This window comes from Mesitornis unicolor, unplaced genomic scaffold (assembly GCF_000695765.1).
Source record: "Mesitornis unicolor isolate BGI_N332 unplaced genomic scaffold, ASM69576v1 scaffold9279, whole genome shotgun sequence".
Classification (NCBI taxonomy): domain Eukaryota; kingdom Metazoa; phylum Chordata; class Aves; order Mesitornithiformes; family Mesitornithidae; genus Mesitornis; species Mesitornis unicolor.
The window spans coordinates 56,436-84,424 of NW_010205218.1; the positions used below are offsets into that span (position 1 = coordinate 56,436).

The window sequence follows — 27,989 nt, forward strand, 5'->3', positions numbered from 1 at the left end:
TTTACTACATAACCCCAAGCTTTCAGTGCCACAAATGTGAGTGCAAAAGAAGATGTGGATAGATCAGATTTTTAGGTATGGATCAGAGATCAGACTTTCTCCTTCCCTGTGGTCAGTAGCCAGTGGAGCAGTCACTGCTTGTCCCCAGAGAGCTGGTTTGATGTGTGGGACAAGCTTAGCTTCTGCCTCAGAATCTCAATAAGGCAGCTGAAAATCCACTGAAGCTTCTTAGTTTTACTTCTTTCATTAACCAGTTCCTGCTGGTGTTATAGGAATATTGGCAGATCGCAGAACTGCAGGACAGTGAAGAACTCCATAAAACCATTTAGGTCAGCTTTATTCTCCAAGTCCAGTCTAGATTCACCTCTGTCATTTCTGTCAGATATTTGTGAACCCTCTTCCTAACGATCTCCCAAGCTGGGCTTTCCACAAACTCTTCGGGTGGCTTACCCCAGTGTTTCATTACTCCCTATAGTGACTGGGAAGGAGAGGTGTGAGAATTAATTCTTTGTAAGAGCAGCATCAGGTTGGAGAAGCTGGGCCTGAGACCATCAGAACAAGAAATAAGAATATAAATGAATGTGCTATAGATTTTTATGACTGGATAAATCTATAGAATGCCGTAAGAGCAAAATTAAGTCACACTGAGCAGTATATTTAATTCTGTGGGTTTTTTTCTGAGGTAAAATATGTCTTTCCTTTAGAACAAACAGACTTTACTAAAGAATTTAAAAAAAAAAAAACAAACTTGGCCACAAAGAAAGATCATCTCACACGTAACTACTCCTCTCCTTTAAGACTTGAAAGAAATTATTCATGTAACAGTTTTGGGGAATGGCATAGAACAGATCAGTTCAAGGACCCCACAGTAAAGAAGAAACAGTCACAGATCCATCAGTCTTTGTTCCTCCACGTGGAAAGTAGAAGTGGTAGTGCTGGAGTACTACAGTCAGTGTTAAAATCATCTTTAACATCAGCTGTCTAAAAGCTCCACCTTGCTGTAAGGTTCCTGTGTTCCTAATGGCAAAGAGAGATGCCTCCAGACAGAGGTTCAATTTACCTGTCTATATGATTACCTTAGATTAAATTAGTCTTAAGACAGATGAATCATCCAGCTGTAACAGCTACACACTGCACTGGAGTTGTACGAGGCACAGTACGATATAAGGAAGGAAACGTGAAAGACTCTGTGTTTCTCTGTGTGATTTTGAGGAAGCAATTCACATAATTTAAAAGTGGATGTGAAAAGAGTCAAGACTGTGTCCAGTAGCCACCATCTAATTTATGTTGAAAAGAAAGCGTTGAATTTCAAGTGAAATGCGAGAAGAAATTAAGGAAGCAAAATCAAGGAAGATAAATGGGGTATTATCTAAAGGGAATGTGTTCACAAAGATGAATTGTTGTCTAACGAAGAGTGATGTTGGCTTTTTAGCTATAAATATAAATACAGTAGCAATACAGATAGGAGGTGATGTGCTTGAATAAAGGAATGAAAAATACTAAGAAAGAAGTATCTGCATGGTATAAAATATCAGAAAAGAATCTCAAGTTTGATGGCTGTTAGGAAAAATTTCAGATTGAGGTTGAGAGGGTGAAAAGGCATAGATAAAGCAAGCAAGGTAGTGAAAGAGGAAGGATGCAGAAGAGTCGAAGGTAAATGATAAAGTTGAGTGGGTTTTCTTTTCTTCAAGTATGTATCAGAACAAAGAATTGAAGACGAGACAACCGCTCCTCTTAAAGACAGCAAGAAGAATGTAGTAATGTTCGATAAGGAGTGATAATATGGGGTGCAATCCTCGCTTCACTTTGAAAAGGCTGGGGAGAAGGAAGAGAGGATGCCTAAGAAAGGGGCGTATCATTTATCAGACATTTTGTCAAACCAGTGGGAACTTATCAGTGGTGTCACTGGTTAAGCCTTGAGCCAGACTCTACTGATGGGCGATGTTGGGCAACTTCCCTGAGCAAAGGCAATGACAGGACCCAGAATAGAGAATTGATGGCAGAGCTGGGAATAGCAGGAGAGTGGCTCCCTCTGGGCAGATAATGAAAACGAATTGTGCTCTGTGGGTACAAGCTGTTTCAAAGCCTGAGCAGAGGATGGGAGGTGGAAAACGATTGCACCCTCAGCTGCTTTGTTGTGCTGGAATTCTAATTGCTGGTAAAACACAAAGTGTGCACTGATTGCTCCTACCAGTTTGGTAAAAGGCTGCAGATGGAAGTTGCCATTATTTATTTAACCACAGTTGCCATTTCATCACTCCTGGAATGAGATATCCCATGCTTTTTGGGGAGTGAATTGAAAAGTCAGGTTTTGACCTAACTTTTGTAACTGCTTCAGAGACTTTTGTTAAAATGTGGGTTTGTAAGTTCTTGCAATAAGTTGCATTGCTCAGTGAGTCACAGCAGATTAGAGCTTGTCTTTATGGCCTTGTGGGTAGTAGTACACTTACAGGACTGTTTTACTCGGCTCACTGCTTTCCCAGGGCTGTATTAACATTGTGCCTCTCTGTGAAAACCTAGGTTTTACTGCCAGCCCCAACATCTGCTGTTCTTACATTTGCAAACTGAAACTGCAGATTAGACTAATCTGTTCATGGAAAGGGGATACAAGAGAGCTGTAAGCTCTCCCATGCTTTAAACCCTGTCTTTTCAGGGATCTGTTCAATCTGCAATACTGGTATGGGGGTTGTTTTCAGAAAAAATAGATCTGAGAAGTGGATGTGGGGTCTGTATGACCACAGAAATCCACTGTTGATGGTGGAAAGATCCACTGCAATTGCACAGATTTGCCTTCCTGGAGAAAGTTGGTCGACTCAAACTTTTTATATCAGCAGAGTCCATGAGCTTTGCTCCTGTGCTTTGAGTATAAAAGTTGTAAACACAAAGACACAAAAAGTTGTGGAGATGCAAGATTTTTCTTTAGGGGGCAAGGGTAGGTTGTGTATCCATTTATGTGCTGAAGTGAAATGATTTAAATTCGCTTTAGGGCCTAGATACCTTCAAAGTGCATCAGCAAGTGGTTGTTAGGGGAGGGATGTTGAGCTTTTGTGGGTTGAGCTGAACCCATTACATAGAGGAGAAAACATCCAGAAGCTATGTGGGACCTTTGTTCTATTCTACTTCTCCACATCTTGTCCAGATTTAAAGCCATTACATTATAGAGAGTGAAAACTCTCAGATGAGACCTGAGGACATGGAGACATAGGATTGAGTTTTGTTTTGACTTGCAGGAGAGCACTTTCTTTCCCTTTCTTTTCTCCCCTTTTCTGAGTATAATATTACAGGAGAAGGTCAGCACTCACAGGGGTGCCTAATACCGGTGCTACTGTAGACACGTCCTCCCATCTGCAATGGAGCATCTTCCCACTTAGGTGCCATGGTTTTAAAGTCTTGTGATAGTCCATTAAAACCTATTGAGATGATGATAGAAGGTGGTAGAGAAATTTGCTTCACTTCCCTCATGCTCTGACTCCCATATGCTTTGGGCTGGAAGACTGTGAATGAGTCAGAGAATTTTGTGGTGGAAGAGATGAGCAACAGAGAGAGATTAACAGAGCTCTCAGCTGAGGCACAGGTGGAGTGCACTTGGTCATAGACAGGGGTAATGCATAAAATGGGAAGAACCCATATGTCAGTATTGGATTTTAAATGGAAGTCTTTAATCTTCCATGCATTTTTATTCCATGGTTTGTTCTGCAGTGCCTAAACTCTCGCTTATCTGCAGTGTCCATGGCAGGTGATCCTGAGTGGGTGGGATGAATCACACCGCGCTGTTACCCCATCCTCCAGGCACAGTCCAGGACCAGTGGGGATAGAAAGAGGGAGGACAGGATGCCTTGGGAGGGCAAGTCATCCATTTGTACCAGAGCTGGGTTGAATCATTTCAAAAGATGTCTGTATTTCTCCATTGACTGTGTGGGGAACCGTGACAGCCAGTTTAGACTAGCTGCGTAATATTTAGATGGCGAAAGTTGTGTGAGATTAATCCAGTGGTGGTGTCAAAATGAGATGTGGAAAAATCGCAGTGATATTTCAAATGATCACTAATGGGAATTTTGACAGAAGTTTGAAACGATAACATTTTTGTGCTAAAATGGGAGCACAATGCTTTTCAGTGAAATTCTTGTCATTTTTGAAATCTGTTTTAAGACCAATTTTTCAGTCAAAGTACTCCTCATACAGATTTAGAGTTCTGCTAACTTGCATGTAGACTATAGTAAACAGGGAGAAATAAAATCATTTGTACATTTGTTATTTTCCATTTGTTTTGCAGTCCTGAATGTTAGAGATGTGCCATTTTTCTTCTTTTTCTCCCTCCATTTTTAAAGTTTCTTATAATCCATTTGGAACACATGGTGACATCTGATAAATTTACAGGAGAGTAGAGCGTGTAGTCTCATTGATGCAGGATCAGAAATAAATTTTAACCACTGGGAGAAGATATAATAAATAATAATTTGCCATTCGTTAAAAAAAGACTCTTTAGTCTGTAGATGAAAAAAACTACATACAAGATTGTTCCTGCTAATATCATCATAAGTTACATTGGGTTTTTTACCCCTTTCCATTATAAAAAGTTTGGGGGGGAAAGGAGGGATTTACAAGGTAAGTTATTTCATGAACTTTTATCCAGACTGTGCTCCTAAACTTATGAACAAGATTGAAGACACCATTAAAATGTCATTAATATTTGTGTGCTTACCATATACACTGATTTTTTTTTTCTGCTGCACTATTCACACTTAAAAGAGAAATAAATCTCCCACAGGATTTAATCTCAGTTTTATAAAATGTTTAATGAAATACTTTGAATTCTGTCCTCCTGAAGCAAATTTTAGCTAAAAGTATTCCTCATTTGATCCAAAAATATGATTGGACATAAAGCTGAATATCTCCTTTTTTTTTTCTTAAGTATCATTCATTTCTAGTGGTCATTTCTTCACAGAATCACAGCATGGTCGGGGTTGGAAGGGACCTCTGGAGATCACCCAGTCCAGCCCCTGCCAGAGCAGGGTCACTCCGAGATCACCCAGGAACACATCCAGGGGGTTTGAATGTCTCCAGAGAAGGCGACTCCACAGCCTCTCTGGGCAGCCTAGGCCAGTGCTCTGGTACCCTCACAGTAAAGAAGCTTTTCCATATGTTTAAGTTAAATCTCATGGGTTCCAGTTTGTGACTGTTGTCCCTTGTCCTGTCGCTGGACACAAGCAAGAAGTGTCTGGCCCCATCCTCCCTGTAGATATTTATGAGCATTAATGAAATCCCCCCTTAGTCTCCTCTTCTCCAGCCTAAACAGACACAACTCTCTCAGCCTTTCCTCATATGGGAGATGCTGCTTCTTCCTTTCCTGCTCTTCACAGATAGAATAACAGTATTTGGCTTAAAGGCAAAAAATCTGCAACACTTTTTATAGCTACAGAGCATCTTTCCTTTATCCAGAATTGTCTTAAATGCATAGACCTCTTCTGCAGTCTCCTTTCTGGGGCTTTCACATCTAGCTCCTTCAGGAGGCATCCATCCAGTCTGTTTCATTAACTGAAGAGTCGCTCAAAGAGCTGAAATTTAATTTTGGGGTTTGGATCTATTAAATGAAGAGAGGCGGGTTCTTCCTGGAGGGCTATTCAGAGCACTTCAGCCACACACTGTGCGTGGACAGTGTCTTGGTCCCACTTAAAAAAATCAACCTGAGATTCTTTTCACCTGCCATTAGGGTCATTTCTAATCTCATCACTTTTTAGTTCTAGTGTTGCAATAAGTTAAGACTTTCATAACGTCGTTCTATTGTGTCATCACAAGAGGAGTTCATAAATGTTCCCCTCCCAACCATCCGCTCTAGGGTTGGTTTTTTTTTGCTTTTGGCCTGTGTGATTTTTACTAGCTTAGTTTGCTGCCTTGAATTGCAAGTGTGAAATTGTCTACAGGAAATTTTGTGTATTTCATCTAGATGTCCGGTTTAATCAGGTTTTTGTCTGTCTTTGAATTGCTCCAAGTATAAATTCTTCTGTTGTCTGTCTACCTGTGTGATTTACTGCAACTCTTCGAGCAGTTGCCTTGAGCGCAGGTAGTTGTCTGGAGTTGGGAACAAAACCAGCACTGAGAAATATACCTACTTCCACTGCGTCTGCAAAGGTTATAGTTATTAATACAAAGATAATAAAGCCTTTGATGGATTCACCTGCGTAACCTTATTTCAAATGCAGATAAGGGATTTGATTAATGCAACAATGTAGCTGTATTTCTGGGTGTAAAAATCTCACCCAAAGAATGAACAGAGTATGAGAAACATTGGTTTACATAACTGAATTAGTATTTAATATATTCCCAAATCTTGGTTTTCAGGACTGTCTGCACATCTGTCTTCACAGTTATTATCTGATTCTACATTTAATTAAGTGATGACTAAAACTCGTTTTGACTGAGTTACTGCAGAATCACACTGTGTATTTTTATGTTTCATTGCTATGATTCTTTTTAATTGAATGTAAATCATGCTTAGGCCTGAATTTTGCAAAGTGCTTCTGAACATTAATGCTTTACTGACTGAGAGCTATGATCTATATGGCTGGTAGAGAGGAAATAAACTTAATGGACTCAATATTATACTACTTTAAAAAATCCTGTGAAAATGAGCCCGGCATGGCCAGCAGTGACCTCTGGAATGCAGTAGCCTTTGCCAAGCAACTGGCCCTTAGACAGCGGTTCTGCAATTAATTGCATACCAGCACTGGGGCTGCCAGACCGAATCAGCGCCGCAGCCCGGCTCACACAGTATCTCCTGTGACAGAGCCCAGCACCAGCTGTTCCACAGGGAGATCAAAATATTCCCTCGGTGGAAAATCATGACATAATCTGCCCTCTGGGGCAGTTCCTTTCCATGTCTGAACTGTAGAGCATGCTGGGAGATGAAAAGATTGATATCTGCTATTGTCTTATCTAAAGTAACTTTGAACATCCTCAAAAACATGAACATTTCTAATTTATTTTTTTTAAGCACTGCCTTGATGCCATTTTGTTGCTGTGAGTTCTGTGGGTTACACAAAGGATCATTGCTCTGATTTCCTTTACTATTTCCTTTCAGGTTTCTAGGTTGCCCCATTTTTTCTTTGCAGGATTTCATTTGCCATTTTACCCTCCTTAATCTTTTATACCTGTCATGACCTATTTATTTTTATCCTGATCTTGACAGTTTTAGCTCTTGCCTCAGTTTCCATAGATCAGATGGAGCCAGGGAGCCTGTTCCAAGCGTACAGATGGCTTTTGTAATGGAGATATGTCTTGCAAAGATCTGTCCCCAGACCCCCAAACCAAGCAAGATTTGGGGTCTGTCTGAAAGCTTTATGAGAGTTGTGGTGACAGCAGTGAATTTAATGAACACAGAGTATGAATGAACACCAACCTAAGGATCTGAATGTTGCATCTTGCACTCAAAAGAAGGGGCTTGTAGGAGCAGGAATATCTGATATTCTTTCATTTTTTATTATTGTAAGTATTCAATTACTCACAGGAATTGGTAGATAAAATAAACCACTTAGAAAGTCCTCTTTATCGTTACTGTCACTTTTTTTTCTTTCCTTCTTTCAGATGATCATTCAAGAGTGAGATTGCAGCTGCTGGATGGGGACCCTCACTCTGACTACATCAACGCCAACTACATCGACGTAAGCTCCTGGATGTTCCTGCTCTGACAAACGCTGACAAGTCTGCTTATGAATTTGGCGCATCTTGCATAGGGACAGACTGTTGATCTGATATGAATGACAGCTGAGCATTATACAAACATCGTGTTGTGACAGGGAGAAGGTTCTTGGTCTCCAGTTTATTCTGTCTGACCAATCTGGACAGATGGAGATTTCCTGTGTTTGACAGATCCACCAACATAAGTGGAATGTGGGCTAAATGACGTATGCAGAAATCAGTATGAGCCCCTCTCAATAGCATTAGTAGCTATCTGAGACTTACCAACTTCTTACGAAGTTGCAGTTCACGATGCATGTAAATAGAGTGACTTTTTTTTTTAGTGTTATAACATTTGAAAAGCAGAATGATCGAATGAACACACATTTCTTGTATGCATCTCCTAAACTTCAGGAATATGGCAATGTTTGGAAGATTTTCTTTAAGGGATTAAAAATACACCATCACATATTTTCTTTCTTTTCAGGGATACCACCGGCCTCGCCATTACATTGCAACTCAAGGCAAGTTCATTCTTGTATGTCTAAATATTTGTAAAACCACTGCTGTTTTAAACTGTTGTAAGAACTATCTGTAGGGTGACATCTTCTGCTTTGGGGAACATCTGAAAACTTGATATAGGGGCACAAAAGGGAAGGATATAGGATGTTCTAAGATCTTTAAGGCACTCAAACACAGAACCTCAGCTACAAGAATAAAAAATGCTACACATTTAGTGGTGGCAGTACAATCTATAATGTGTCCTTTGTGCATGAAGTATGAGATTAGAACTAAAAGGGCCTTTACGGAGCTTGGGTTTACCTTCTGGAGTGAAATTGCTTGGGGAGCACACTATGAATAAGCCTGTGACTGATGAGCTTTTGGCTAGTGGGAACTAGTAGGAAATGCATTTGAGCACCACCTTCTGTAAGTCAGTTGATGAGTTTCCTGTGCTTTTAGAGGGAAAAAGGAAAAGAAGAAAAAAACAATACAATTCAATACTGAGGGCTCTCCAGGTTAGATGACAAACCTTCCTACTGCTGTTCTTTACAACAGGGTGCTATTTTCCTGCATCACTGGCCAAACTCTTATGCCATGACCACTTCTTCTACCATTATTTATCTTCATTTTTGTGCATTCCTTACCTGCAAATGTGATGTTTACAGAAATTATTCTTAAATTTTGCTTTATGACTTCCTCACTGACTTGTCCCTATTGAAAAAGTGAAGAAATGTATTAGTATTCTAATAGGTTTCTAATTCTAAGCTGGCATCTGAGGATGTACAGGTATAGGGAATGCAGCAAAGCAGAGAATGGGGAGGTTGGAGTATGGGCAGAGTGGGTGGAAAGAGTCCGTGGGTGGATTTAATCTACAGAGTAGAAAAGAAGGAAACAAAATCAGAGACACTCTGTCTAGTAAACTTCTTGTGAGTACTTGCTGTTTGGCTGTTGGAACCTGCAATTTTTCTCTATGGGGGAACTTCAGAAGAGGGCTAATTTCTGCATGTTTTCTCCTTCATAATTAATAAATATTAAAGTGTGAAATGGAGGAATTTTCGTGCTGCATCAGGTACAAATTTCAATACAGCCTTAATTACAGAGTCCTGATAGGGTTCTTCTTTGTCCTATCACTTATACACGATAACCTTTTGGAGCCATCTCCACTATTTACAATACAGCCATCACCTCTGTTTCCAGTGTGCTAGAACCTTTAATACCCTTTGCGAGGAAGCATCTCTTAAAGAGCTCCAGCCTGATTCGTGCCTGTAACCCTGAATCACTGAGGGATGCTCTGAAAAGCAGAGTAGGATCCTGTGGGACCAGGGCAATGGCTGGGGAGCAGCTGAAATGGATTGTTGGTATTCAGTACACTCTCTTAAGATGTACTTTTGTCTTTTTTCCTGCCCCAGGGCCGATGCAAGAGACAGTGAAGGATTTTTGGAGAATGATTTGGCAAGAAAACTCTGCAAGTGTTGTCATGGTCACCAACTTGGTGGAAGTGGGCAGGGTAAGGATACCACCTTACCAACATAGAAAGCCAGACCAGTGCTGGGTATAACACAGTGCTGCTGTTCAGGCACACTCAGCAAGTGATATGCCTTTTGCTTGCTGTAGTAAGGGAATGCATTAAGCCACTCTGGGTTTTTCTCTAAAATGCTAGATTTTGTAGTACTTAGCTGCTTCCCTTCTAGGCTGATAAGGATGGTGTTCCTGGTGTAAGTCTCAGCTTTAGCAGAGTTACACAAATTTATGCTAGCTGAGAAGCTGTCTCCTTTTTCACTACAGAAGAAAAAATGTACCTCTGTAATAGTTATATATCTGTATAATTTGAATACTTCTCTACCCGCAAAAATCTGGAGGGGTGAGAGCATATGACTGATGTTGAAACTATCGAAAATGCTTGTTAAGTGACAGTTCAAAGCCTGGAGTTTCTGATCACTTCAGAATATCACTACTCCGTGGTTGCATGAGAGTGTGCACAGCTGGATCCTGGGACCACCCAACAGCATTGACCTCCTCAGCGCCTACCACTTCACTTTCTTGGACTCAGATGAACCAGAAGTCCCTGTGTCAGCACAAGGCAATCATTAAAGCCCACGATGGGAGCAAATGTGAATGACTCAAGAGGTGCAGGCTAGGCTTTAGGGAATAAGAAAAAAAGCACGTCTGGGGTGGCTTTCCCCAGCATATTCTTCCCACTCCTTGTGGTCTTCAGTTTAGGGACTTTCTCAGCCAGAGACTGGAGCTCCTAAAAGTTTTGTCCTGGTATTTGTCACCTTCCATTGCTTTGGCACTAAGGGAAATGTAAATGATAGTTTACTCATAGCCATTAGTAATTCAGCTGCTTTGTATTTGATTTCCTTTAGATCTCATGGTTGAATGCCAGCTGGTTCTGTTCATTTATTGTTATTTATTCTATTTTACCTTCTACTGACACTTCAGTTTGAAATAAATGCCTTTGTGTTGGAAAAAAAAAACAAACAAAACCAAAAACAAACAACAAACTTACATTAATCATATTTAATATTTATAAAATCCCTTCCGAGTGTGACTGGAACTGGAACATGAAACCTGCTTCACAGTAGCTAATTGCTTCAGCTTTTAGGTGTTGTTCCACTCTTTCATGCTAGAGCATTTAATAACTTGAGAGTCTTTGTTAGCTTAAATATCCCTTCTAGAGCTTCACAACCTTGCCTTTAATTTCTGCTATTAGTTTTGCACATGCCTTCTAAAAGTGGCTAAGCTTGGGATATATTAACATGTTTAGGAGATTTCTTTCTTGAGCCTTAGCTCAGGCATGCCAAGCTGGTAAAATGTCAATTTTGTGTCCACTTCTGATAAGGAAAGCCTAGAGTCAAACAAAATTAATGTATGAACAAGTATCTCACAGTCCCTATGAACTGAAATTCTTTGACTAAACAGAGAGAGCTCCGAATTACAATGGCAATAGCATAGGTTTTTCTCAAAAGGGATGGTGGTAGAGACCGCCAGGTATTCTGTAAACTTTATATATGGTCAGGGCATGTATGGAAATGTAAGGGACACTGCTGTAAAGAATAAGAGCTGAATGCATCCTTTTCATTTGTATTCACAACAGAGGTAACTGGTAAAAATCTTCCCAGTAGTTTCTCTATATGGTAAAGGAATTTTGACCTAATTTATAGTTAATTTTTACAAGGTCTGTACATCAGAAGAAAGCCCAATTTGCATTGGCTTCAGCTTGAAAGTGGAGTAAAATGTAGGTCAGCTCTGACTCAACTTGAGTTAGTCACAGTATTTTCTTTTCCCCCCATAGGTAAAGTGTGTTCGATACTGGCCAGATGACACAGAGGTCTATGGAGATATTAAAGTCACGTTAATTGAGACAGAACCTTTGGCAGAGTATGTCATACGCACATTTACTGTACAAAAGGTAAGGAAATCTTCAGTCAGCTGAAATTTGATGCAAAACCTAATTTGTGTTCAGAATTGTGAGCTCTGGGAAACATATCCAGAATGCTCTTGGAGATGGGAGCTGTTACTATTTGGACAGTTTTCACTTCGGAAACCTAAATTTTTGACAGAGTTCCCAATTTTGGACAAATGATTTTACATGAACATCTTGATGTGTCCACAAAAGTAAAATCCACAGTGCATGAAGTTTAAATGCATCCAAAAGCCAGCAAGTAGTTGATGGTGTGCCAGGAATAATAACTGTTGTGCTTCACGGTGGCAAATTGCAGATGAAAAAAGGTATCAGTTAAACTGGATGCCAGGTAGGGTCCCCTTTCAACAGAAATAAAAATACAATAAAGGCAAGAGTATAAAAATTATCCCCAAATCGGCAGAATTTGGAACAGTTTTGTTATGTGTAATTAGAAATTGGAAGGCTAAATGTCAGAGTATTCCAGGTCTGTCCAAGTTACTCTCCAAACACTCAGTAAGTGGTTTTAAAGCTTTTCAGACATTTCTGCTAAATGATCTTCAGCCACACTGGGAATATTTTCCCGGTTTTCTAATACATCGGCTCCGTGTTTCATTAAATAACTGAAAAACTTGGTAAGAAATGCTAATGTCAAAATCTGACAGGTTAGAGGACCTGCTGCTGGTTTCCACCTACATTTCCTATATGATAAAATGTCACGGCTAGCTGGCACCTCCGTGTTACCCTTTGGAGGGAATATACAAGTGGTGCTAATTTTCCTGTACCAATAACTTGATCTCACCAGAAATACCAGTTTCTACCCTTTTCACCACCAGCTATAATCCCAAACTGAGATTTTTTGGCAGGAGATGTGAGAAAGCCTACCATTGCCCTGGGGCATGCCCACTCTATAGGTGGTTATTCCCCAGGTTGTTGCTTCAGTGCCTCAAAAAGAATTTAAGAGTGACTTCTTGGGGAACGAGAGGGACGAGAGCAGTGATCAGGATATGCTGACTGCAGTCTGATGGAAGAAAAATAGAGGCTGTGTTGTCTCCTCAGAAAGGCTACCATGAGATCCGAGAGATTCGGCAGTTCCACTTCACCAGCTGGCCGGACCACGGGGTTCCTTGCTATGCCACGGGCCTCCTGGGCTTCGTTCGTCAAGTGAAGTTTCTCAATCCCCCAGAAGCAGGACCCATTGTTGTGCACTGCAGGTATGCGAGCTCTTTGTCTGAGCCTTTCCTCCATCAGCTTTTCCAGCTTTTTTCCTGTTTGCTTCTTGTCTGGCAAAAAACAACTACATTTTGTTTGTGTAAGAGTATAATTTGTAGGCCTCATGAGGAAACAAAGTGGAATTTGGTTTTCTTTTCTAAAGTGGCAGCTCTAGAGCTTAGCTGGCATGAACTGGAGATGATGTAAGTCAAAGAGGGCCATTCAAATGTAGAAAGCTCTCTGGTGGCCTATACTCTCTTAGATGTTCATAGCAGAGCTGGGAAAATGGTAATTATCTGGGACAGCCATTCCAGTCGTTATCTACAGCAAACCTCACGCAGCAGAAGGAACAATGCCTACACAAAGATAGGGAATTTTAAAGCAACTTTGCTTTTCTGTCCCCACATGCACTGCGGTTTGTCTTTGTACCAGCATCAATAGTCTTGTCGGAAATGTTGGTCTGCCTTCCTGGGTCTGGGTGCCAATTGTGGTGCATCTTGGCCTCCTCAAAGCCCAGGAGCTGGAACGGGAATGTCAGACCGAAAACCTGCCCAGCGACTTCCAGCAAGTAAGCTGCTTGGTTTACAGCTGTGAACATTCAGTCTATTGAATCATGTGCTTGCTCACTCCCCAGCTCCTGCTGTTCCTGATGTGGGCTCTTCTACACTGTCTTCTTCCAACTGAGCTTAAAGCCCTACTGTGCAAGGCACTATAGGAATATGTAGGAGAGTTGTCTCTGACATGAAGAACAGTTTGAGGTGTGATCAGGCATGCTGGTGGGATAGCAGAGACACGCAGACAGACTGGCATCAGAGCCACGAGGGGAAACCAGCGCTCTTTACTTTGCCTCTCTTAATGGTTACCAGGTTTCTCTAACAACTTGCGGTGTAAGAAAAATTTTGAGGAGGGATTATGGTGGATTGGATTAGTGGATTATATAATTTATTATATAATTTATTATGAGGATGATACATTCTGAATCAAAGAGATGACAAACCTCAAAGAACTTACTGTATTAGTGAGTGCTGGCTGTAGGTAAATGTCCTTCCCTCTGCTTTACAGTGAAAACAGTTGCTTTTGTAACCCACCGTAGTTAAGGAAATCTTCTTTATTATGACTTCAAATGCAAAGAAAGACACTGCTACAGAAACAGAGTTTATGTTTGCAGCAGCTACTTGTGCAGTGCTGAGGCCACAACTCAGGGCCCGTGATCTGTAAAGGAGACATGGGTGGAGCACAGAGCTGGAAACCAGAGGTGGCCATCCCAGCATCTCACGCCCAGTCGATCCACAGGCAATAACCTCTAAGTGATCACCTCCTCTGTGGTTAGGGAGAGAGAATACATCCCACAACCACTTGAAAAAGGAAAATAAATTAAATCTTACCTGTTTAATTATGGGGTGGGGGAGGTATGTGTTTTGTTTTGCTTTGTTGGGATTTTTAACAAGAAATAAATCAGTTTTATAACAAAATACAGCTAAACCTGAGGAGCTGGCAGCAGGGGAATGCATTCAGAGTTCAAGGCTTGCATTTGCCGTGACATGGGTCTGGCCCTGGAAGAAATCTGAACCTGATTCATTGTCACCAAGAAAGCAATGAGAAATTTTTCATCCTTCACATTTTAATGAATAAATGCCATTTCCTCTCCGTTATTTATCTGCTTTTGAATTTTAATGACTTGCTTTAAGTGGTAATTACCAAATTCTCCCTACCGATGCCTGGCTGGGTAATATCACGGTTCGATATTTATGAAGTGCCAGGATCCTCTAAATATAGAAATGTTATAACTATTTGTTAAAATTCTGAAAAGCTGAGAGATAAAGGGAGAGGAAATGCCACTTATTCATTAAAATTCTGCAAATGAAAAATATCTTCTCTCTATTCAGCAGTTGATTAATCTGGTCCATTAATTTATGGTCATTCATATCTCCTTGCTTTCGGCTCTGCTGGAGTTTTCATGCAACTGAAGTTTCCCTGATTTGAGCTGAGTTTTCCTTCTTCCTTCAGAGTAATGTGAAGAGACGTTCTCCTCTCTCTATCCTTCACACCTAAGCAGCTTGGATGATTTCCCAGGAGGGAAGGAGGACACAATGACAACACGGTTTTGCGGGACATGGTCCAATGCAAGCAGCAGGGAGCTCTAAACTGAAGGTTTTAAGTAGCCCCGAGCTCCTTTCTCTATAATTTTATAATCCACAACCTGAAAGCACCCTCCTCGGGACCCAAACTGCTCTGGATTAAAAAGAAAAAAAATGTTTGAGGTGGAGGGCTGAGCCCCTTTCATCAGGGTCCATTTCCCTTTCAAGAAATATTATTTCACCTCACTCTCTCAAATCTTAAGCTAATTTAGCTACACACAAAAATCAACCCAACAGGGAGAGGGGAGCAGCTTCCAAGAGCAGACAGCTGTGTCTGTGATGCAGTTATTTTCTCCTCCATAGAGCCCTGCCTTTCCATGGTCCTTTTATACAAACCCTCAAGGCTTTTTTCTTTTTTTAGTGCTGGGGCCGGGAGAACAGGGTGCTTTATTGCCATCGACATCATGCTTGACATGGCAGAGAACGAAGGCGTGGTGGATATATTTAACTGTGTACGAGAGCTGCGCTCCCAAAGGGTCAATTTGGTGCAGACAGAGGTAGGTGTCACCAAGTCTCCTCTTACCGCATACTGCTTTTCTGTCAGCTGCTCTGCTCAGCGGGAGCCCAGCAATTCATTAAGTCAACGCTTGCTTGCTCTGCGATGTGATTATACAGAACTTTCAGTGGCTAAACATGTCCAGATGTGCACCGAATCACTGTCACTGGCAGCTACCCAGGGCCTCCAAGACAGGAGGGCAAACCTTGAAGTTTAGGTCTTTGCATTGCTGATTAATTTTATTCTCACAGTAGAAAAAGAACAACCCTAGCTCCTGAATCCTCTCATGACTCATTCATAGGTATAGTGCAGACTTGAATAGTACGTAGTTTATAGCAGTTGAAAGCTAAACAAATGAAACATCCTTGATTGACGCTTTGAGTGCTGATGAAGCAAGCTGCTCCATCATGTAGCACCTAGCAGCTGCACAAACTTCTGTGGAGCTGTTATCCCGCTGCACAAGTTTTACGTATGGGCTTCAGTGCATCCCCCTCCTGAGGGACAGGAGAACAGCCTGGAACAGAGAAGGGCTTTTAACTTTGTTGGACTTCTCATATTTGGTTCAGGGAAAGAATTTTACCCGGGGTGCCAGGAGTGCAGGGGTTTTGAAGGGACAGAGGGAGCAGCCCTGTCTGTACAGTTGTTTCTCTGATGTTGTCATAGGTCCAAAGCACGATCCATCCCTCATTGCCTCGTGACTATGAACAGAAAAGCTTTATGCCCTAATTTCCTCCTCACTCGCTCCCATTTTGTCCCAGCCTACGTGAGAGTGGTGACTTTCCATTTTACTTGTAAATTTGAAATGAATGCATGAGACCTCACGTTCAATGATGGATGAAATGTGCTCACAAAGCTGTCACATAGCACACGGTGTAATTTGTCTCCACGTGAAACAGAGCCAAATATGCATATCGAGCATGATTTAAGAAAAAAAAAAAGTGTGATATTTTATGAACTGTATTGAAAATATTACTTTAATATCTTATCCCCTCCCCTATGCAGGAGCAGTATGTGTTTGTCCATGATGCCATTTTGGAGGCATGTCTCTGTGGCAACACGGCCATTCCAGTTTGTGAGTTCAGATCCATATATTACAACATCAGCAGACTAGATCCACAGACCAACTCCAGCCAGATAAAAGATGAGTTTCAGGTAATTTAATATGTCTTAGTCTTTCCAGTTGGTGTATTGAGGGTGCTTAATCAATTTCTGTGTGTTATTCTACGATTTCCAACAGAGCAGAGAAGGGAGACACTGAGTCAAAGTCTGATTTCAGCTGATTTTTAATTGTTTTACTACTGGATCAGGCAGAGACTTGTTTCTGAGCACGGATTCTTCAGCCTTCGGCAAGGAAAAAATTCCCCATCACTTCAGTAGAGCAAGGGTACTAATTTTAGCAGATAATGTTGTACTTCTTATTTCAACAAATACTCTGTTGTTCATTTTCTTCTGTAATTTATGCAGAAACATTTATGCCTCAAGGTCCCTTATTATCCATTCTTGTGGCTCATACGCTGCATTTGAGTTTTGACAATCAACTTGTTGACGTCCTTCCATGCAAAGGAGATAGTGAGCTCAGTGAGCCTTACTTTTGCTATTAATAATTTTAATGAACTGAATCCCTCAGTTCACTCTGTACATTTTGCCGAGTACCTGGTGGTGAGAACTGAAATGACACGGAGTAAGACTCTCAATTGCTAGAGTAGCATGATTTGCCCAGGGCGAGTGATGAAATGGGGACCCCTCCACCTTTTGCTGTCACCGTTGCTTATCCCACCCTAATAAATGGGCTTGGGACACAAGCCCTCTGCAGTTGTACCTCTGGCACAGTAGAGAAGTCAGCAGAACAGTGAACTACGCTTTCCAGTCTTGTTCCCTGTATATCTGTAAATCCTTTTAGGATTTTCAGCCAACACCAACGTATGGAAAAAATATAATATTGCAGGAAGTCTGGGGCAAGATGAGTTTGACAGGAAAGAGAGAGACACCTCTGCTATTTGTTAAGAGCCTGCTCTTAGTCAGCAGTAAAAAGATGGAGTTTCCTTTAATTATAGGAAATGTTTCTACACTTAACAGCAAAGTATCTTTTGCAGCACAAGAACGTCTTTTGGGAGCCCCAGTTTGAGTTAGATGCCTCTTTTTCTCCCTCTCTACGGAAAGGGTGAATGTGTGGGGTTTTTTTCTGAAACCTTCCAGGGAATCATCAGGGTTGGTACAGTGAGATAAAGAATGAGGATCCCAACTGATGACAGTTCAATTATAAAAAGATCTGGTTTTATCAAGTGATATCAGATCTGTAAAAGTGTTTCTGGTTCTGGATGCTCAGCATGAAGGCGCCAAAGCCTAACTTCATCAAATGCCGTTATGCTATTAAAGAAAAAAAAGTTGCTGCTTGCTGGGCTTATTTTGTCTTTATATGAGACGAGATTGTCGCCTGTGTGCTTGTTCTTCTGAGCTGCCAGGGGCTGGAAACTCCTATGGGAAGGAAATGCTCTGCTGTACTTTGCATAAGAGTTCATTCTCTGTCTAGTTGTAGAATCTATTTTTACGGGATTTTGGCTCAGAGCATTCTTCAGCCCAAATTCTCTGGATTTAATGCAGAAGATATCTTTTGCTGCAGTCTTTATGAACCAGTTGATCTAACCATAGATAAGTTAGTTCAGTGTGTATTATTTAGGTCCCACTGGCCCTCAGGTGAGGCTGGATGGGTATCTCATGCATTGCGTGTTGTCTGAACATGCAAAGGCTCATTCTGGAGAGTCTTTGTAATCTGAGTAAGTACTAAAAAAAAGGAGAGAAGGGAGGGTCATAAAACACAGGGGTAAATCACTAACAAGTCACTTGCCTATGATCTACACTGTCAGAGATCTTAGAATTCATGCTGCTTCCCCAGCCAGACTGTCTGCTTTCCATCTCTAGAAAAAGGACTTTCACACAGAACCTGGATAATTTAGAGTAACTGTATTATTTCAAATATTATACTTTGACACATTCCTTTAGTTTGGATTGTTTGACCCTCCTCTTTTCTCCATTCATAACTTCTCTGTAGTAGAAGTCAAGCTCTGTTGAAGAATTTTTGCCCCCTAAATATTGTGTTCCTCTGGTGACTGCAAAGGAGTTCACTGTGCTAACGCATGAGCTTTGCTCAGGAAAAGGACACGGAACAAGTGAAAGTAGAAAGACATCAGATAGGCACTGATCTCCCATGACTTAAGTGATGGTGTTAGGATGCATTCACTTTGATTTGCTATTTTTGATCCCCGCTGACCAACCTGGACTGCTTTGTCAGGAAGCCTCCCCAATGGATAACATGAAAGAAAATTAGATTTTAAAAAATACAGTTTGTCAAGCTGTGGGAAAGACAGATAACAGTAAAAGACTGACAGTAAGACCCCAGAGATAAGGTATGACTGTGTAAGTGAAGCATCCTACGTGTCACTCCAAAAGGAAAGTAGCGATCTAAATAATTTATGAAACAAACAGACTTTCCTGTTAAAAAACCTCAACATTTTCTCTTAGGATTTTATATGTATTGTTACGATAAATCAGTAGTTTGACTGAGGAATCACCAGACGATTTGAACCCAGTCTGACCCTGCCAGGTCAATACTCAGGGTACTTCTGCACAGGATCCACTTGAAGAGGGAGAAGGATGCGTGCTTCAACCTTAGGGGTGGTAGAAACACGAGGAGGTTTCACTCCATGACCAGGTCAAAGCTGCAACTTGTAGCTGTGACAGCTGTTTCCAGCCTCTAGGAAAGAACAGAAACATTATCCAACTGCTGTGGGGTTTTAGAGCTGGGAATTTTTGGAAGGTGCATAGTGCCTTCAGTTCTTGCTGGAGCGTACGGTTTTTAGAAGAGCATCTCAAAATGATGTGCAAAATGCAATGTTTTATAATAGCAACAAGCTCCTCAGTGTTTGTTCTTTTTCATTCTCTGGGATCCCAAAGATCTCTGCTAGTCTAAGTACCTTTAAAAGCAACATATTGTGTGGATGGCATCCTTCTTGGAAGTAAATTCAAACACACTCAGCCTGCTTTTGTCTTTCTTTCCCTTCTTCCCTGCCCCCTTCACAGACTCTCAATATTGTGACACCACGGGTTCGGCCGGAAGATTGCAGCATCGGTCTTCTGCCAAGGAACCACGACAAGAACCGCTGCATGGATGTGCTGCCCTTGGACCGATGCTTGCCTTTCCTCATCTCTGTGGATGGCGAATCAAGTAACTACATCAATGCTGCACTCATGGATGTAAGCAGCACTGTGCTGTCCCCACTGTCCTAGTCTGCATCAAGTTTATTTGTTCTCAGGATACTTCTGGGAGAAAGTAATCCAAAGCAAAAAACCCCCCTTGTTTTTTTGCAGTTTCTGAGGTTGACATCTCCAAACTGGGCAAAGGCACACAGAAATGTGTCACCTAGACTATGATTATCACACTGCTATCACACTGCTGTTGTACTTACAGCTCACATCGGTGGAAAATTTTTGGTAAAGAAGTTCATGAGCATGCAGTCTGAGACTGTATCATAGAAAGGCAGGTGGACAAAGAAGTGGTGGGACAACTCTGCCTGCACATTGGTTGTCGTATAACTCGGAAGAGAAATGTTTGCCAGGGGCTGCCAGGTCAGCTCTTTTAAAAGAGCAGTTTGCAGTGCAGAGTGGGTGATTTATTCAAGCTTATGCAGTTAACAATACGGGGTACAGGGATCAGATGTGCAAAATACTGTAAGGCTGAAGGACATGAGTTCAGCTGATACTAATCTGTCTTAAGGCATGTTCCCTTGCTTTGTTTATAGGCTAGAATCTGGCAACGCAAGTCATTTGTATAGGGTGAAGTGTGTTGATGGTTTCTTTTTTGCTGTGGTGCCTAACTGCCTTTGGACAGAAATGTCTTTAAAGCCACTAATTATCGCAGTTGGAGTATGTGTAAATGTGATCCAGGGTGAAATGTCATCGTTGTTTCCCTAGCAATGTTGGGGTTGGTCTTTTTTAATTTTGTCTGTTCGTTCAGTCTTTGGGGAACAGTGATACTACTGCATTTAAGAGGTTAAGTCAAATGGTCATAGACTTAATTTTAGATTACTTTTTTCCCAGAAAGATAGTGATGTTTTCATTGCAAACATGCCTAAGGAAACGGTTTTGTTTTTTTCCCTTGAAGTGTGTTTTGTGCTTTGGCAAATCTGTAGAAGCACAATCAATTCCTCTTTAGTTTCTTAGGGACTGGGAATGTGTTTGCACATTTCAGCCCTCATTACTTCAGATCACTTTGCTAATACTTGTATCCTTACCCAAAAAATTCCTGCTAATTAAAATTTTTGTGCAAAGGAATTTTTCACCCATCATTGAAATTCAGCCACTATGATGTTCTCCAGCTCTCTTTTATCCTCCCATAGAGGAATTGGCAGCTTTTGAAAAAAAGAAATCAGATAGGAGAACAGCCAAAATCCCACACTTTCATAGGTTTTCTTGTTGAGGACAGACCTTGCAAATTCTTTGTCTTTTCAGGTGCCTTCCTGTCTGCAGTCTAGCACTGAGCATGGACTCTTACAAGAGATCATCCATCCCATATGGCCCTGAACTGTCATTATTTCTTTCATTGGGTGAATACAGACACATACTGGGGATCACTTGATGACACAGTCCCAGTGCTGATCATTTTATTTACCGCTACCTTTGGAGAAAGACATGAGTCCATGTCGTGTCCCTGTCATTGTCCCATGGTCCTACACATGTTCTCTTACATGAATAATTGACATCTCTGTGTCACCTTCCCTTTAAAATAGGACAGTGAGACTGGTTCCTCACCAGTAGCGAGGAAAACAGGTGGGGCACATTTCTTTTTTATCCTAATTTTGAAGCCCACAAACACATCCTGCCTTCAGCCAACAGTTTAGTCAATTATGCAGTTTGCTGTGTTGGTGCACAATGGAAAAACACAGCAGAAACATCATCATGTTCTCAATTCTAGTTAAGAGATAAGATTCCCTATTTTATTTATCGCTCTGTTGCCTCCATTGGTCTTGTACAACATAGCTTCTGACCTGTACTGGTGCTTCTAGGTTTGAAATACAGAGTAGGGAGAAGAGGAAAACCCATTCCAGAATGATCATTTCACAAGAAATCATTTCCTTTACCTTCTCTCTGCTTCCTGTCCCATCACCCTCACTCGAGCACACTCAGAAGCGTGTGCAGGGCACGCACAGCACCCTCTGACCCTCTCAGCATGGTCTGCTCAGCTCTTCCACCCAAAACTGACTCATATGGAAGAGAAAAGGCAAACCCCCACAACTGCCATCTTAATCCTTTAGGGTTTTATTTATTTCTTTACTTTAAATCCAAAATCTTAAACTGTTTTTTGGAGTTTGTTGTTTTGTTTTGTTTTTACACAGAAATATTGTGCCTTTTAATTCAAGTCTGCCTCACAGATGTATGGCAAAAAGGTCTGTGCAGTTTGTAGGCTCATTTAAGCATTGCCTGCCGTGGTTGGAAAGCGATAAAGTTTTGAGCTTGTACTGTTTCATCTCAAAGTGCCTCACAAACATTCATTAACACAGCCCCACAGAGGTCAGGAGCAGAGTTCCTCCCCTTCGTGCTTAGGGAGATTGAGGTCAAAGAGCTTTTTTGAGGTGAAAGAATAGCATCAGAAATTAAATGCCAATGTCACAGGCTCTGAATATTGCCCCACAAGCTCTTAAAGGATGGCTGGGATCCAAATGTACCACCCCTGTAGCACTACATCACCAGGGAGCAATAGCAGATGGGGGGCATTAATCCCTTCTGTAGTTCCTGGAGTCCATTGCAGCAATAAGGATAGTGTTTGCTTCCAGCTGTTTTCTTTCCAATTATTAATATTACTGATAGTAGTAGTAGTAGTAATAGTAGAATTAGTATTATTTGCTGAGTCTCAAAATATAAATAATTGATTCAAGTAATCTCTGCTCTTGTGACACTTCTTTAATGAAATGTCTTCATTGGGAGCAAAAGAATCCCATTATGAGACATTCATTCATTGCAGAGCGATAACAAGGAGAAGGATATGTGATTTGTATAATCTGGTTAAATGGCTCAGATTGCCTAGCCATAGCCTCCCGGGTATAATATTCGTTTGAATAAAAGTTGATTGAATTTTTTTTAACTAATCTTATTCTTTTGTTAGAGCCACAAGCAACCTGCTGCCTTTATTGTAACCCAGCACCCTTTGCCCAACACCATAGCAGACTTCTGGAGGCTGGTGTTTGATTATAACTGCTCCTCTGTCGTGATGCTGAATGAGATGGATGCAGCACAGGTAAGTGATTTTTCATCATTTCTGTCAGGTAACTTTCTTCTCGGGTACAGATGGTTTTAAGAGTGTTTCTACTGCCATTTTCTTGTGCACCCCCTCCTCACTCCAATAAGTAGATGAAGAGGAACTGGAAAGTAATAGGTAATGTTTTGGGGTATAATGAAAGATAAATCCACATGCTTGGCTCCTCCTAAGGCTGCTCATTCTTCCTGCAGTTAACAGGGATATCTAAGTATGTTGTGTTTGTGGAACTAAATCTTCCTTTCCTTCTTTCCTTTCATACTTTTGTCTGCCTTTGGTTCAGAAAACTGTTTCCCACCACAGCCCCAGTGTGCTTTAAGCATGCCTGTTCACATGTTATTTCTAGAGGAATAAAACCAAGAGAGATGCTGAAATCATTGGAAGGATCTTTTCCCTGAGATTTCCAATGCAGTTCTCTAGTACTGAGAAGTGTGGTTTGCACACTTCCTGCAGAAGCACATTGTGCTGTGTATTCTTTTTTTTGCCTTTCTAGTGTCATGTGTAAGTTGGATTCATGAGTACTAAACACATGATTTTCAGGGGTTGAGCTTGCTGGGGAGGAGCCACTGCAGTTCCTCCTGTAGTAGCATTTTCAGCCACCTTGCTGATGAGTGGCAGAAGATAACAGCTTTCAAAAGGCGTAATCATGCAATTTGTGTGAAGAGTGCATTTGGCATGGCTAATTCACCCAGTGCAGCACTTGTTAAACAAGAGAAGAGGAGCCCTCAAGTAGTTGGTGCTTCATGGATTAGTTTTTCATTTGTCTCTTTTCTGTCTTCAGAATCTTACTACAGTAAGATTATTGGTCTCTTTTTTTGATGATAATAGAGAAGCCAATCACCTCATTTGTGGAGGCGATCTCCCTTCAGGGTGAACACTATGGGATTTAATTTCCAGTCAAAGTAAAAGCCCTGCTCAGAAATGGGCTTTCTTGGGGACCTGCAGAGTCCCACCAGCATGCAAGGAATCACAGAATATTAGGAGTTGGAAGAGACCTCGAAAGCTCATCCAGTCCAACCCCCCCTGCCAGAGCAGGATCACCAGACCAGGTCACACAGGAACGCATCCAGGCGGGTTTTGAATGTCTCCAGAGAAGGAGACTCCACAGCCTCTCTGGGCAGCCTGGGCCATGCTCTGTCACCTTTACAGTAAATTTTTTTTTCCTTATGTTCAGGTTGAACCTCCTATTCTCCAGTTCACTCCCACTTCCCCTTGTCCTATCATTTGACATCACAGAGAAGAGCCTGGCTCTTTCCTCCTGACACTCGCCCTTTACAAATTTATAAACATGAATGAGGTCACCCCTCAGTCTCCTTTTCTCCAAGCTAAAGAGACCCGGCTCCCCCAGCCGCTCGACTCCCTCCATCATCTTTGTGGCTCTGTGCTGGACTCTTTCAAGCAATTCCCTGTCCTTCTTGAACTGAGGGGCCCAGAAATGAACACAGTATTCCAGAACTGGAGGAACTGGAGATCCTGTGCACTTGCTGCCTCCTGTCCCATTCACCCTGCCTGATTCTGTGTCTTGGCTATGAATCCAGAGGCAAATTTATTTTTTTTTCCTTTTTTTTCTGATGCTTTAAAGAAAACCACACTTTCTCACACTTCTTTTTTGGAAAACACAAACTTGTCAACCTCAGCCAGTGTTACTCTTGTGAGTATCTTTCTGCGCAAGCCTTTACCTGCTTTATTTTTATCCTAGCAAAGTTTTGTTTTGGTGAGGTAGCCTGACCTTTGTGTGACATGACAATGTTGCCATTATCTAGCTGTTCATCAGTGCCTAATCCAAGCGCTGGACCTTGAGCACTACAAAACTGTTGGTGTACGGTTGTCTGCAGGTACCGTATTTGTGTGCATGAGCAGGCTGTGTTACTCATCTTCATGAGTAGAACACAGATACAAAAAATGCTTTTATAAAAGCTGTGTCTGAACTGTAGGGAGGAAAAGAGTTAAATAGGTAGTTGAACCTTTAATCCACTATGCAGGGAAAAGGTGCAAATAAAACCATGTGGAGGTCGGAGAACATAACAGACAATTTTAAGCACCGTGTTTATGTATATGCACATGTGGGTAGATGGCCATTCACAGACCTGCTTTATGAAAAGCAGATTTTCAGTATTAAGAAGAAGTTTAATCATTTGCCTCTCTCCAGTGCACATTGAGGTTGTTTCCTGAAGCACCTGCTCAGCTCAGATCTCCTTGCCTATTGGACAAATGGTTTGAGAGGAGATCTGTGAGCTGCTTGAAAGTCTGAATGAAGAATAAAGACAAATCTTTGAAGCAGGACTTGCTTATCTGGTCTTGTCTGGCTTGCTTAATCTTGAAAAACTAACAAGGGCAAAGATGCATAAGATTGCATGAGTATCCCACCCAATTTCAATCCCATATGATCAAAGGGATAACAGGCATACAGAATTAATGCAGCAGCATGCACACACTTGACGTTATTACTGGCAATGATTGAACTTGAAAAGCTTGAGATCAAGTTCAAATGAGCATCTGGGGGTTTCAAAACTTCTAAAATATTACACTTGAAAATAGGAAGAAAAAAAAAACAGAAAGAAATACAATCTCAGCAGAAACTGCTAATGAGATCTCATGCAAAATATTTTCTCACCATGATCTATTTCCAGATGGATTTAAAATACTTAGATTGTAATTTGTGTGGATAGGATATTTTTTTGTAATTTCAATTCAGTAGTATCAGCATAAGAAAAAATACTTCAGACTGCTTCACAGACTTCAGAGGTTCGGTTGTAGTTCACCCTGAAATCAGAGCTGCTCTCGTTGCTCTCAGAGCAAACTCATTCTCCCTCCCCTGCTCACTGATAGAGTCAGAAAGCTGAAAAGTTCATCTTACAGAAAACAAAAGTTTCACTTTGCTTTAATTAAGATAACTTTGGTGGTGCATGTACTGTTTCCTCATTAACAACAAATCTCTGTGGTTCCTATTAAATTTACCTGCAGACACTAATCTTTTAATGTTCATTTTAAAGCTATATTGGTACAGAAGATATGTCAGATACCTTTTTTGCACCTTTAGACCCAAGAATTCAATCAATTACAAATTTTGTTCAGACAAGAAAAAAGAAAATGTTAAACTTCTAAACTATATTATTTTCTTCATATTCATGATGTAACAAATTTTTACCAAGCTAGAAGATGATCCTCTCTGAGAAATTACATGTAATGTGAGATCAGTTATGGATTTTAAGCTGGCTATAAATTAAGAAGGAAAGAAGACTGAGCTTGCATTTTCTTGTTAGTAGCTAAGGTGCTTTTTTTTTCTTGTGGGACTTTCTCCAGCTCTGCATGCAGTACTGGCCAGAGAAAACATCCTGCTGTTATGGCCCGATTCAAGTAGAGTTTGTATCAGCAGACATTGATGAAGATATCATCAACCGGATATTTCGGATCTGCAACATGGCCAGGGTAAGATCAGTGAAATACCAGATTCCCTATTTATTCTCAAAAATAGATTTTCGCATGAGAAAGAAGCAGAACCAAGACTTTTGCTTTAGAGCTGCTGAATCTCTCACCTAGGCACATATTTCCTCTGCAGAATTCAGTAGCTGCTTGCTTTAATTGAGATTTAGTCGCATCAGTCTGTATTGGTAAAAAACTCTTTGCTGAAAGTAGAAAGTGGATGGTATGAGCTGAAAGTCTGTATTTAAATGGAAAGCATTTTTTCTGTGTATATTTAAGAACAATTAATCACTTAGTAGCCAATATAAAGCCATCAGTATCATAGAAAATAAACTGGGATTGTGTCAGCAGTTCCCCATCTGTCATCTACTATGCAGAGTCTCCGAAGACAGATGCAACGTTTACTGGCTAGACTGGGATTCCCAATTGCCACTTTTTTCCCTATAAATAAGCAACTGCCATTTCTGTAAGCAACTCTTTGTCTGTGCCCCTCAGCCCCAGGACAGCTGAAGTGATAGAAACAAGGTTTATCTGCACACTGGACCCTGGCAATGCAACTTCAGGGCTGCAGGAAAGGCTTTCAATAGTGGATTTTTCTCTCATTAGTTGTTTCCCAGATTGATTATGTCTCCTTTTTTGTTCCTTTTTCATTTTTTTCAGTCAGAAATGGAAACAGGCTCCACAAATTGCATTTCCATGCTGTTTAACACATCAGCCTGACTGTATGGTCAGAGCCTGTGCAGCAGCAATTCAGTCATGGCATTGCAGGGTGAACCTTGCGGTCCAGCTACGCAAAGTGATTGATTTATCAATTAGATATTCACCTTCCTACATCAATTAGATATTCACCTTTCTCTATCTGTCTCTGAACCAGGGACAGCCTGGAAGCCATGTAGCTGGTGAGACTAAAGATCTGTGACTCTCGGGATGAAGCTGGCTCGTAATGCATAGCTGGCATGGGGCGGATGCTGTGAGCTTGCAGCTCTCTGCATCCATCTTCAACACCAGTGGCCACTGCTGAAATCTTTATGAGAGTCCTTTCACACTACAACTCCCAGAGATTTTTTTGAGGTCCTTCTTTCACTTTAGTTTTTATGGCACAACTAACTTCCAGCACAGGCAACCAGGAAAGAGTCAGTTGTTCTATTAGATATATTCAAACAGTTTGAGACTTTATTCTCTGCTGGAAACAAAACAAGGGATCTGATGCACCTGGTTTCTGCCTTCCTTTGCAATGCCTGAGGTCATCATTGTTATCCAGATTATGGGAAAGTCCTTGTTTCCCCACTGTGTCAGGTATCCGGAGTGGAGGATGTTAACACTGGTGATACCAGATCCAGAGGGGAAGATGTGATGTAACCAGTGCCCCCTGCTTTACCCCAACTCTCTGCCTCCCGCCCCATTCCATTTAGCGTCTTGAAAACATTCTTTTTTTTAGCCCCAGGACGGATATCGCATAGTTCAGCACCTGCAGTACATTGGCTGGCCAGCATACAGGGACACCCCTCCTTCCAAGCGCTCCCTCCTGAAGGTGGTCAGAAGGTTGGAGAAGTGGCAGGAACAATATGATGGGAGAGATGGACGGACTGTTGTCCACTGCCTGTAAGTAGGACTAGAAAATATCTGTAACCTCATGAAATGCTGTCTGAAGAATGCTGACTGTGGATCTGCAAATTGAGTGGCTTGTCAGGCTTCAGCTGAGGAAAATGAAGTTAAATTACATTTGTAATACACTTCAAGTTGAATACTGTGCTACATTATAGTATCCTGGCCCAGAAATTTTACTGACTGTGGTGAGGAGTAGCTGAAAAAGCTCTGCTGCTTTCTGTCGTGTAG

At 41.3% G+C, this 27,989-nt stretch overlaps 1 protein-coding gene across 1 annotated transcript in view; it reads left to right on the forward strand.

The window, feature by feature from the left end:
- The window catches only part of LOC104546045 (receptor-type tyrosine-protein phosphatase T), a gene marked incomplete at its 5' end in the record, with an annotated part of 65,063 nt that overhangs the window by 35,531 nt on the left and 1,543 nt on the right, over positions 1-27,989 (forward strand). Inside the window, 11 exons of the mRNA XM_010191333.1 lie at positions 7,582-7,658; positions 8,162-8,198; positions 9,585-9,682; positions 11,471-11,587; positions 12,638-12,792; positions 15,290-15,425; positions 16,427-16,576; positions 19,502-19,675; positions 22,581-22,712; positions 26,034-26,159; positions 27,592-27,755. Coding sequence (XP_010189635.1) covers positions 7,582-7,658; positions 8,162-8,198; positions 9,585-9,682; positions 11,471-11,587; positions 12,638-12,792; positions 15,290-15,425; positions 16,427-16,576; positions 19,502-19,675; positions 22,581-22,712; positions 26,034-26,159; positions 27,592-27,755 — 1,366 coding nt within the window. The remainder of the gene's footprint in view (positions 1-7,581; positions 7,659-8,161; positions 8,199-9,584; positions 9,683-11,470; positions 11,588-12,637; positions 12,793-15,289; positions 15,426-16,426; positions 16,577-19,501; positions 19,676-22,580; positions 22,713-26,033; positions 26,160-27,591; positions 27,756-27,989) is intronic.